The sequence below is a fragment of the Copadichromis virginalis genome, linkage group LG3, assembly GCF_057382275.1.
Source record: "Copadichromis virginalis isolate Kocher_CV1m ecotype Utaka linkage group LG3, C_Virginalis_male_GT1.1, whole genome shotgun sequence".
NCBI lineage: Eukaryota > Metazoa > Chordata > Actinopteri > Cichliformes > Cichlidae > Copadichromis > Copadichromis virginalis.
The window spans coordinates 11,559,355-11,570,953 of NC_140620.1; the positions used below are offsets into that span (position 1 = coordinate 11,559,355).

Sequence of the window (11,599 nt, forward strand, 5' to 3'; positions counted from 1 at the left end):
TCGGAATAAAACTTTGATACAAAATGTTTATGCTCCCTATTATCCAAAAAAAATTTCTCCAACCGAAAAGAGGCAGTTGAGATTCGTAATGTTTTAGCATTTTTTAACACATAATTTCTCAGTTGCAAATACTTATAAAACTCAGTCTTTGACATAGAATACTGGGACTTCAAGGATTCAAATGATTTAAACTCACCATGTTTAAAGAGGTCATAAAACCTCTTTACACCTACTTTATGCCATCCCACAAAGCTTGACCCTATGTTTTGTGGCAGAAGGTCTAGATTATTTATAAACGTTGACAAGATATTAAACGGAAGACTACTGTTAAAAATTTTTCTCAGTTTTCGCCACGTCCACATAGCATTATATATCAGTGGGTTATGCTTTATTACGTGAGGTAAGTCATTTAGACGTTTCCCTAAGAAGTTAACAGGTGAGGATGGTTTACATAATACTTCCTCAATATTTAGCCATGGCAGATCAGAATGTTCATGTATCCAGGAAGAAAGAATCCTCGCTTGTATTGAGAGGACATAATTTTCTATGTTTGGCACTCCCCACCCACCCAGATCTTTCGGTAACTGTAGTGTCTCCAATTTAATTTTGGGTTTTCTTCCTGCCCAAATGAAATCCACCATAGCCTTGTTAATTACTTTAATATCTTCTGATTTCAAGATTGCAAACAACATGCCTGTGGGATATAATATTTTCGGTAGGATTACCATTTTAATGAGATTTATTCTTCCCAAAAATGATATCGGAAGTGATCTCCATCTTGTCAGCATCTCCCGAAGATCTTGAACCATTCCATTGATATTTTCTCTATATAAGTGTCCAACATTTGGTGTAACTTTAACTCCCAAATATACAAAACCTGATGGTGCCCAATGAAAGGGTTTAACATATAAAGGTTCATTATCCCCTCCACTACACAAAGTCATTATAACAGATTTATCAAAATTTACTTTGTATCCAGATATAAGACCAAAGTCCTTGATGCACCTAATAAGAACGGGTAAAGAGTTAACCGGGTCAGTCAGTGTCAGAAGAATATCGTCTGCATAAAGCAGAATTTTATGTTGTCTATCCCCAATTTTAACTCCAAGAACACTTGGATTTTGTCTAATGGCCATGGCCAAGGGCTCGATGGCCAAAGCAAATAATAGTGGTGACAATGGGCTACCTTGTGCTGTACCTCTGCTCAGTGAAAATGGGGAAGATAACAAGCCGTTAGTTAACACAGATGCTATTGGCGATTTGTATATAATTTTGATCCACCCCAGAAAGTTTTTTCCAAACCCAAATCTTCTCATTATTTCAAACATATATTCCCATTCAATTCTATCGAATGCCTTTTCGGCATCCATAGAAACAACAACCCCAGGGATCTGATTAAAATTTAAAAAATGAATAATATTAAATAGGCGTCGAGTATTATTATAAGAATTCCTCCCCTTAATAAAGCCTGTCTGGTCAGCATGCACGATAGAGCACATTACTTTTTCTAGCCTAAGAGCCAGTATCTTTGAAAGTATCTTATTATCAACACCAAGAAGGCTAATAGGCCTGTAAGATGAGCATGACTCTGGATTTTTATCTTTTTTAGCTATCAATATTATATTAGCCTGGTACATAGATTCTGGGAGTTTCGATTCTTCAAATGCTTTATTAAAAACCCTTAATAATAAACTATTTAACTTCATTTTCATTACTGTTACAGGAAAAATGATTCTATGTTTCTTTACCTTCTTTTAAATGTACAAAGATGCCTTTTGTCTGCCCTTTGCCTATGGTTAGATTAGTTTAGAATAATCTTTTTAGACTTTCTCAGCAAAGACATACTGTTTTGGGACATATTGTTTTAGATTGTTTTATCTCTCACAGCCTTCTCCCAGCTCTCTGCTGACGAGACTAGCGCCACATATGGAGTTGTTTATTTTATTTGTTTTGTATTTTCTTATCCTGTTCTCACTGTCTTTCCTATAAAAATTACCAAGCCACTGTGCATGGTGTGAGTTGTTCTTAGCAGCTCACCCGTGTACACGTTTGATGAAAAAAGTAACTTTGTCTCATTGTGTCTTTATTTCTCCTGGGTCTTTTACAGAGTTTTCCCCCAACATTTCTTGGTCCTTCGAGCCGGAGCGCCTCCATCGTGTCCCATCTCCGTGACCAGTCCACGTTGCTCGTCTGTCGACAGCCCACACACTAGGTGTGTGGTCAAAGACCAAGGGCGTTAAATTCGAGTCTTGGCCAACGTTCTTAGAAAGCGACCCACGGTGGTGGGGCCCGATCGAGGTGGACCAGACCCGGCGACACTGACCAGGTAGATACAGACACACTGACACAATCTTGCGTAAAATCGTATTTTAAATTCAGGGAATTTAAAATAGCGAAAGTAGCTCGTCGAGACTGGAAGCTCACCACTTCTGTGGGTTTAAAGTAGCTCGTCGGCTGGTAGCTTGGAGCTCGTCGACTGGAAGCTCCCCACTCTTGTGGGTTAGGTTTGGAGCTCTGAGTAGCTCCCCCAGCTGGGTCAAGGGAATAAGTAGCTCGTCTACAGAAAGACTGGCAGCTCCCCTTTATTATAAGGGTTCCGATCGCGCGAATAAGTGTGAATGTGAATGTATGTGTGTATTGTTGTAACTAACGGAGCAAGCTGAATTTTCACGGTCCAATAAGAGACTGAGCTGCTCCTACTGTGTTTTTCTTTTACTGCTATTCACTGACGTGCTGGTGAGTTGAGAGAACGGTCGAGTTCCGTCTCGTAAAGTTCACACCGCTTTTGGAAATAGTCCGAAAGTAGAAGGGCGTGTGAGCAACCACTCTCGTCTCTAATACCAGCGAAGGTGATAGCAGCTGTATTGTGTATATATTACTTAAACAAAAATAAGTAAATACATAAATAAGATGGGTAATCAAGCAAGTGAAATTAACACTCACTCCTGCTGACGAGCAGTGGTGAGAAAAGAAAAGTCCAGACGCCGGACAAAAACAGTGTCTGTAAACTGAGAGATTTAAGAAAACAAAATATAAACAGTCAGAAGACCAGAACTCAACTGCCAGTTTAGTAAAACCAGAAGACGAGACACTGTGCAGTTCCCACAATCCTTTTAGTAAACCATCACTCACTCCTGCAGCCGCATCTGCAGCACCACCCATATCAGGAAGAACTTAATAATCCCTTATTAAGTGAAAACTAGAGATCACAGTAGTTTGAAGTAGTTTAAAAGGGTTGAAAACAGACCCCACTGAGTAGATATAAATATAAAAAGTACGAAATAAAGATGAACAAAGGGAAAATTACAGTAGAAATTATCTTTAGAGTATTTGAAATTAATAATAGCAAGGATAACAACCTGTAAAGTGATATTAACAATGAAACACAGTTGGCATGATGACCATGCCCAGCATGTATAAAATGAATATAAAGCAAATAATTCACACGAAAATATTTTAATAAAATAAATAAGGTATATTAAGGCTGTGTCACTGTTCAGCCAAGGACAGTGTGTGAAAAGGTAACTGTCTCCACCTTGGGAAAAGGATGATTCTGCAGGTCATCTGAAGCCCTTGATGGATACAAAATAAAATATGAATAATATATTATAATAGAACTGCCTGGTCCGCCATGCAACAGAGAGAACAAATGTGACCGCAGATTGGATGAATTCTAAATTATCTGTTTGCTGAATAAGATGATCCTAACTAACAAATTGGCTCAGTAGTAGTATAGTGGTACACACTGATAAAATATTATAATATGCTATTGCTGTTATATAAGACAAAGAGGATAATATTAACAATGACATAATATTAATATGAAGAGGCACCTTAGTCGGTTATGATGTGAGGTGGATAATTGTTAAGCAGTAGTCTGCATCAAGCTTAAGGTTTGCTGAAACTCAGTGTAATGACATGTGAGATGAAGACAATACGGAGAATAACTAAACTAATGAAGTGCATAGAGGCACTTGACCAGCTTGAAACTTATCATTCTAGAATGACACATTGCTGAGATATAGAGCACACCTATAATAACAACCAATAAGCAAAACCCTGTAGACAACAGCTAAAACTACAGGATTGAGAAGCTGAATTAAATATGTAGACACTGCTAAGCTGATGAGCATGTTCCACATTTTCTTTTCTTTTTATTTATTTGTTTCTTTTAGAGCAGAAGCTGCTGTAACACACCCAAAGAAAGACTCTAGGTCTGACCAACCGTCTCAGTCGTGGGCAAAAAGATGTCAGTCAATAAAATTCTAAAAGATAATTTATTGACAAAAAATATATCAAGAGATAAAAGATAAAACAGTCCAGTGTCCCACTTAAGAATTGTATAAAAACACACAGTCCCAAGGCCAGAGACAGCTATGCCACACGGCCAAGTTGCACCCCACATGTTGCCTTTAACAGGGTTAGAAGTCGTCCTTGGAGACCCACCACCCTGCAAGCATATAGTCAGTGGTCACTCAAGCCTCTGCAACCCTGCTGCCTTTAGGCTGTGGCATATAATAGGCCCTGGACTGCACAGAGAGACAAAACGACACACCTAATATAAAATTCATAGGGCAAAACCCGTCCATCCCAAACATATCTGATTTCATCACATTACATACCTGCACAGAGAGACAAAACAACACAGCAGTGTTTGTAGTGTGGGCTATAAGAAGACCAGTGTATCAGTGCAATCAAGTACACCTGCCTCTAATTAGTCCAACCCCATTCCAGCCATTGGCTCACCAAAAATGTGACACACACAAAACCACTCCCAACCCAGTGCAACTTCACACAATAATATGGAGCTGAATTAACACAGGCACATTAGTCTACCATGTTACAAGCTGCATGCTATTACAAGCCAACATATGCAGACTTCTGCCTTGTTCGGGTGGCAGCATTTTTCTTTTTCTTTTGTGTCCTGACACGTTTATGTTTTTTGGTTTTGTTTGATTATTTTGTTGGTTTTGGAAATGAATTTAAACGAACTTGTGACCATACTTGAGAATCACAGTGACACATAGTGATTAGGCATATGATTGAAAAATGCCTAGGTTTAGAGCTGTGAGCTATGAGCTGTGAGCAATGCAAAGTTAAATATATATATTTGTATAAATGGGAAACAACCGTAACTTGAAAGTTTGAAATGTGTGAGATCCATGAATTGTTTGAAGAACTAGAAATTATCTAAAACTGCCTTAAGTGAAAATGTAGAGTTGCATCTATTCTCCCAAACAAAAAAACAAAAAACAAAAAAAGGGAGAAGCATTCTGTAACTTAAAAATAAGGCTGACTGTTGACAACAGACTAAAACACTAATTCGCAGGTGGCTATCAGGAACAGAGAGGCGAGCAAAGTCACAAACACCAAGGCTGCAGACAGCCACGCAGAAACAGCAGATAACATAGAGACAACGCCTGCTAGAACCGTGGAGAGGAAGGTCACTTCACACGAGATTGTAGGAGTAGAGGACAAATTAGTTGTAAAGTCAGCTTCAGGCCACACAACTGTACAACAATTAACTGCCCTTTTAGAACTAGTACACACAGCAAGTGGCCGCAGGTGCTTTATTAAATGCATATATGACCCGTCGTGTCCAGTAAATTTGCTAGGTAGAGACGCTCTGACAAAACTTAAGATAGCAGTCATGCCATTCTTTTCTGGTATTACACCTGAGTGCCAGAAACCGACCGAGTATCACAACATTCTGAGATTTAAACAAACTCCAGGCCCAGATCCACCTTATGATCAGCAAGTGTGGAAGCTAGGAGAACAGCATTTGACCTTACAGCACAGGCCGAAATTGTGTAGGTTACGCAGTAACCACAGATAGTAAAATAATAGAAGCAAAACCACTTTCTTCTTCATGTCCTGCACAGAGCGCTGAGCTGATAGCTGTGATACGCGAAAGCTAAATACACAAAGACAAACTAATAAACATACATACAGACAGCCAGTATGTTTTCTCTGCTGTGCATCATTTTGCAAAAAATTTGGCATAACAGAGGAATGATTACACCAACTGGCAAACCAGCATGCCAACCTCTTACAACGCCTACTGACTCTTTCATTACTACAGGCAACAATTTTGCTGACAGAGCAGCAAAATAGGCGGCACAACAGGCAAACATCACATTGATGGCAGTAAACACACATCAGATTCCACTGGATGTGTTGAAAAATGAACAAAAGCAGCAAGCACAGCAGAGCAGGCAAAATGGTTAAAACACGGTGCAGTTCTGACAAACGACTTAATGATGTGTTATGGCAAGCCAGTGTTGCCAAAATTCCTCCACAAAATGGCGGCATTAGTGACTCATGGCTGTACGCATTTGTCAACGGGGGGACTGACCAGTATTGTCAACTCTCATTTCTACACTGTAAATTCTACACTGTAAATTTTGAAACCTCAGCAAAACAATTTGTCAGAACGTGCATGACGTGTCAAAAATATAATGCTCAGGGAAACCTGAGACCACACAATCCATATGGACTTTAGTGAGCTAAATGAATGCCAAGGGTAAAAATACACCCTAGTGGTTATAGATGTATTCTCAAAGTGGCCAGAAATCTACCCAGTGAAAAAGGCAGATACAATTTCAGTAGCAAAATGTATGTCTAAGTTGTAGGAAAATGACGAAGAATGTAATGATGTCTATCAAGTGTCTTGCAGACTAAAGCCCGGTGACTGGGTTCTGATCAAGGTGCTCCAAAGGAAAAACTGGAGCACACCCAGGTGGGAGGGGCCATACCAAGTCCTCCTCACTACACCGACCGCTTGCAAAATTGCGGAACGACCATCCTGGATCCATCAGAGTCACTGCAGGCGAGTCAGTGAAGCCATCTAAACACAGCTGACGGCAGGCTTGCCCACTTGTTGTGATCTCGCCCGGTGGAGGGGTCAGCTTTCCTGGCCGGGGGGTCTACTCGCGACAGGAGGGTGTGTCCCGTCGTCATGAGGTGGTGGCTCTTAACAACTGCAGCGGCCCTGACCATGGCCGGGCTCCTCACCTTTGCTTCCGTGAGGGACAACAAGTCACGTTATATGAAGAAAAGGCAGACACTGTATGACAAAGGAAAGTACACCAAGTTTCCCCATGGCTATGCCACTAATTTCTGGTGGCAGTTTATGAACACTACAGCTTACTTGAATAATAAAACTGACTGCTATGCAAATACATATACACTTTCTGCCCACCGAGGAACGAGAGGAAGTGTATGGACTGTTCACTCAACGAAACCTGTGCCAGTAACACGACGCTGATGGGCCTAAACTGTCGCCCCGACTACAGCTACCGAATGCCACTACAAACAAAGACTCAGTACCAGACAGGATGTGCACGGACGGCACCCAGCAGCAGAGGAACCAGAGTTTTGGCTGACTGGTACTTCCTATGTGGCAACAAGGCTTATCTGTCACTCCCTGAAGGTTGGGGAGGTCTGTGCGCCCTGGTGGAATTATCAGATCACGTTTTCTTCATGCAAAGTGTTGCACATCACCCAAGCAGCCGGCAGAGACGTGAAGTGGACATCGCCTCCCCCAATTCTTTCGGCATTACCGTGGACACTGGAGTGCCGGGAGAGTTTCGCATCTGGGGAGGAGGAGTGAAATTCTTACAGAGCTTGATCCCCGGCATTGGAGTTGCCGAGGTGCGGGATCACGTGGAGATCAACCGATATGCTCTGCTACGACACATCAACTTGACTAAGACCCTGGGAACTGCCTTAGCAGGAGAACAGCAGGCCATCAGAACGATGGTGCTGCAGAACAGACTGACACTAGACCTGCTAACAGCATCACAAGGAGGAGTTTGCAAGCTGATCGGGGAAACATGTTGCACTTTTATCCCTGATGGATACGAAACTGGAGGAGACATTTATGAAGCTTTGCAGAATTTGACCGCTCTGCAAAAATATGTCACTGAACACACACCTGGAGCAGCTACAGCACAAAGCTGGCTGGACTGGCTGTTCAGCGGTTCATGGCTGGCTGCTGTAGCAAAGCCATTTTTCCTTCTAGGTCTCATCATGATAGCACTGCTCATATTAGTGTTGTGTGTGTTGCCATGCCTAAGAGTAATGATTTCAAAGATGATAACAACTACAATGACTGCTTATGTTGCCGTGCCTGAAGAAGAACAACATCCCGTTGCAATTCTGTTAGAGGAGAACTTGTAATAACTGCTAATAAATGACGTGGTGTTTAAAAATGACTTGTCAAGTGATCACGCACTGATTAAAACATTAGTAGGTTATGCAGGTTTTCATCCTTTTATTTTTTGAAGTTTTCATTTTAAATATGAAGTTTTCATCATTTTTCATATAAAGTTTTCAATTTAAGGTTTGCATCATTTTAAATATAAGGTTTTCATCCTTGTATTTTTTGAAGTTCTCATTTTACATATTAGGTTTTCATCATTTTTAAATACAAAGTTTTCATTTTAGTTTTCATCCTTTTATTTTTTGTAGTTTTAGTTTTATTATTTTTTCTTGTTTATTCCACTTGTTATTTCAATTACTATGATTTTCATTTACTATGTTTTTCTTTTTATTATTTTCTTTTGTTTTATTCTTTAGACCAAATGACTGCCTTTTCTGCTATGCTGACATTTTGAAGATTTTGGAAATTAAAAATTGCCTAAGATACTTAATAAATAATTTTCATAGACAATTGTTGTATACATTTAAAATAAGTTAAACAGGAGGGAATGTTACAGGAAAAATGATTCTATGTTTCTTTACCTTCTTTTAAATGTACAAAGATGCCTTTTGTCTGCCCTTTGCCTATGGTTAGATTAGTTTAGAATAATCTTTTTAGACTTTCTCAGCAAAGACATACTGTTTTGGGACATATTGTTTTAGATTGTTTTATCTCTCACAGCCTTCTCCCAGCTCTCTGCTGACGAGACTAGCGCCACATATGGAGTTGTTTATTTTATTTGTTTTGTATTTTCTTATCCTGTTCTCACTGTCTTTCCTATAAAAATTACCAAGCCACTGTGCATGGTGTGAGTTGTTCTTAGCAGCTCACCCGTGTACACGTTTGATGAAAAAAGTAACTTTGTCTCATTGTGTCTTTATTTCTCCTGGGTCTATTACAGAGTTTTCCCCCAACAATTACCTTAAAAAATTCTACTGGGAAACCATCTGCCCCAGGACATTTCCCTGACTGGAGTGCAGATATAGCTTTATCCACCTCTATCATTGTTATGGGTGACTCCAGCAGCCACATGGACACTCCAGCAGGCTTACCTGATCTTCAGAAAGCTGAGGGAATACTAAGTCGTTTAGGAAGAAGCCTGAGTTAAGCCTTGTTATGTCCATCTCAGATCGATATAGGTTTGTATAGAATTCTCTGAAGCACTCATTAATCTGACGGTTTCCTACTTGTCTTTCACCATTCACATCCACAATAGCTGTGATAAAGGAACTTGATGGAGTATTCCTTGCAAGACGAGCCAGAAAGCGGTTAGGCTTACTAGCTGATTCAAAAAGCCGTTGTCTGGCAAGAAGGACATCTCTTTCAGCCTTTCGCATTATCAAATTACGCAAAGATGTCCTGGCAATATTAAGCTCACTTAATGTTTCAGCTGATTTTGTTACATAGTATTGTTTCTCCAGCTTTTTGATATTATTCTCGATCTCTAACTGCCTTGTTAATCGTTGCTTCCTTTTATGACTTGTGTATGAAATAATCATCCCTCTCATGTAAGCCTTATAGCTATCCCATAAAGTTCTCGTGTCTATCTCCTCTTTGTCATTTATTTCTAGGAATACTGTTGTTTGCTCTGTTATGAAATGTATAAATTTCTCATCCAAAAGAGACAGTGTGCTCATCTTCCAAGACCTAGAGCGCTCAATATGTCTCATGGGTTGAATGGTTAAGACAACAGGAGCATGGTCAGAAAAACTCCCTTTTAACAGGAAGAAACCTCCAGCAGAACCAGGCTCAGGGAGGGGCAGGGCCATCTGCTGCGACCGGTCTGGGAAATAGTTGTAAATGAAAGAGACAGAATCATTCAATCATTTCAGCTTCATTAGAATGAACAGAAATTTAGCAAATACAGAATATCATAGATTAAATAAAACATTTGATATATGTACATAAACATGAACCACATTTAATGACTGAAGGCATTATAAATATAATTATCCTAAATGGCACTGCTAAGACAATACTGACACCTTCACTAGTAGTATCTTCACTTTATTCATAGTGTTAATGTATGGAAACATCCTGTGAGTGAAAGTGTGTGTGAAGGTGTGTATGTGTGTGTTAGTATCAGGATCAGAGAACGACAGCTTTCCTCTGTTCCAGTCCAGATTCACTCTGATCCTCTGGAGCTTCTTCTTTATTAGGAGAGCGTCTGGAGCTGATGATAAACATGCTGAGTATTTACCAAAACTTAAAGCCCTCAGAGCCCAGGACAGAGCAGGAACACTCAATCCTCTCTGGATTATCAGGAAGCTGCTGCTTCTCTCCTCCTCTCACACTGATCAGATCTTCAGACAGGATGAGTTCTGGATGAGCAGTGTTTGGGTCCAGAATGAGAGGAGTGTAGGAGACCACGTCCTTCATGTTGTTCCAGATGTTGAAGGTCAGGTTGCCCAGGTGTTTGGCCTGGTCTATCAGAGCTCCTGAGGGCAGCTGTGGATCATCCAGCAGGGGGCAGCGCTGGACTCTTTCCACTGCAGCCTTGTAGTTGTTTGATCAAACTTCACTTGAACTTCTTCACAAACCTTTAACTTCTCCTTTAAGGGCTCCAGAGTTTCCTGAAGTTCCTTCTTGTGTTGTTGTGCAGCTTCATCGATGGGTCTGAATCTGTGATTGGTGTGTTTTTCTGAGCCACAGCAGACGACACACACTGGCTGCTGATGGTCCAGGAAGCTGATGGTCTACTACCACTTAAGGTGGTAGAGTTTGTATGCCCCTGTTGTCTGGGAGCTGGACTAAGCAGAGCAATTGACCCTTGTAATATCACCCAGCATATTGGTTTCAGAACCAATCTCCTGGGTCTGGTCTGGATTGTGTCTTTATCCAGAATGCCCATGGTGAGAGGTTCAGAGTGAGGGATACTAGAGTTATCCTGAAAGAGAAAAGTAAAGCCTTTTTATTTTTGCTTTTCCACAAAAAATCAATCCTGAAATCAAGACTTTTTTTTGGGGGGGGGGGGGGGGGGGGCGCTTTGCACCCAAACAGACAGACAGACATCACGTTCGTAATAGTAAGTTTTAATTTCCCATCACAATCAAGACGAACAGGATGATTTGAAAGATTCACCCACTTAGGGTGGTGGAGTTTATATGCCCCTGATGATCAGGGTCTCATAATTCTATGCCTGCTTTGTACTGAAGTCTATAATCAGCCTCCTTAGTCTGATGTTTAGGAGGAGGTTGTTTTTCTGGCACCATTTCTCCAGGTTTCTAATCTCTTCTGATGTTGTTAGAGATCAGGCCCACAATAACAGTGTCGTCAGCAAACTTGACAATGGAGGTGGTATCTGATTGGTTACACAGTCATAAGTGTACAGTGAGTGCAGCAGGGGGCTTTAAACACAGCCCTGAGGCACTCCAGTGCTGAGTGAGATGTAAGGAG

At 40.6% G+C, this 11,599-nt stretch overlaps 1 protein-coding gene across 1 annotated transcript; it reads left to right on the plus strand.

Annotated features, from left to right (window-relative positions):
* The first annotated feature begins 2,088 nt into the window (after window positions 1-2,088).
* Window positions 2,089-9,071, plus strand: LOC146712770 (syncytin-A-like). The gene is made up of 2 exons (XM_085444277.1): window positions 2,089-2,326; window positions 6,667-9,071. The coding sequence occupies exon 2, from the start codon at window positions 7,222-7,224 to the stop codon at window positions 8,179-8,181; it is 960 nt and encodes a 319-aa protein (XP_085300403.1). The 5' UTR covers window positions 2,089-2,326; window positions 6,667-7,221; the 3' UTR covers window positions 8,182-9,071.
* Window positions 9,072-11,599: the final 2,528 nt, after the last annotated feature.

Excerpts from the sequence above, each read along its gene's own strand:
- LOC146712770 (XM_085444277.1), top strand. The coding sequence starts at position 7,222 with ATGGACTGTTCACTCAACGAAACCTGTGCCAGTAACACGACGCTGATG.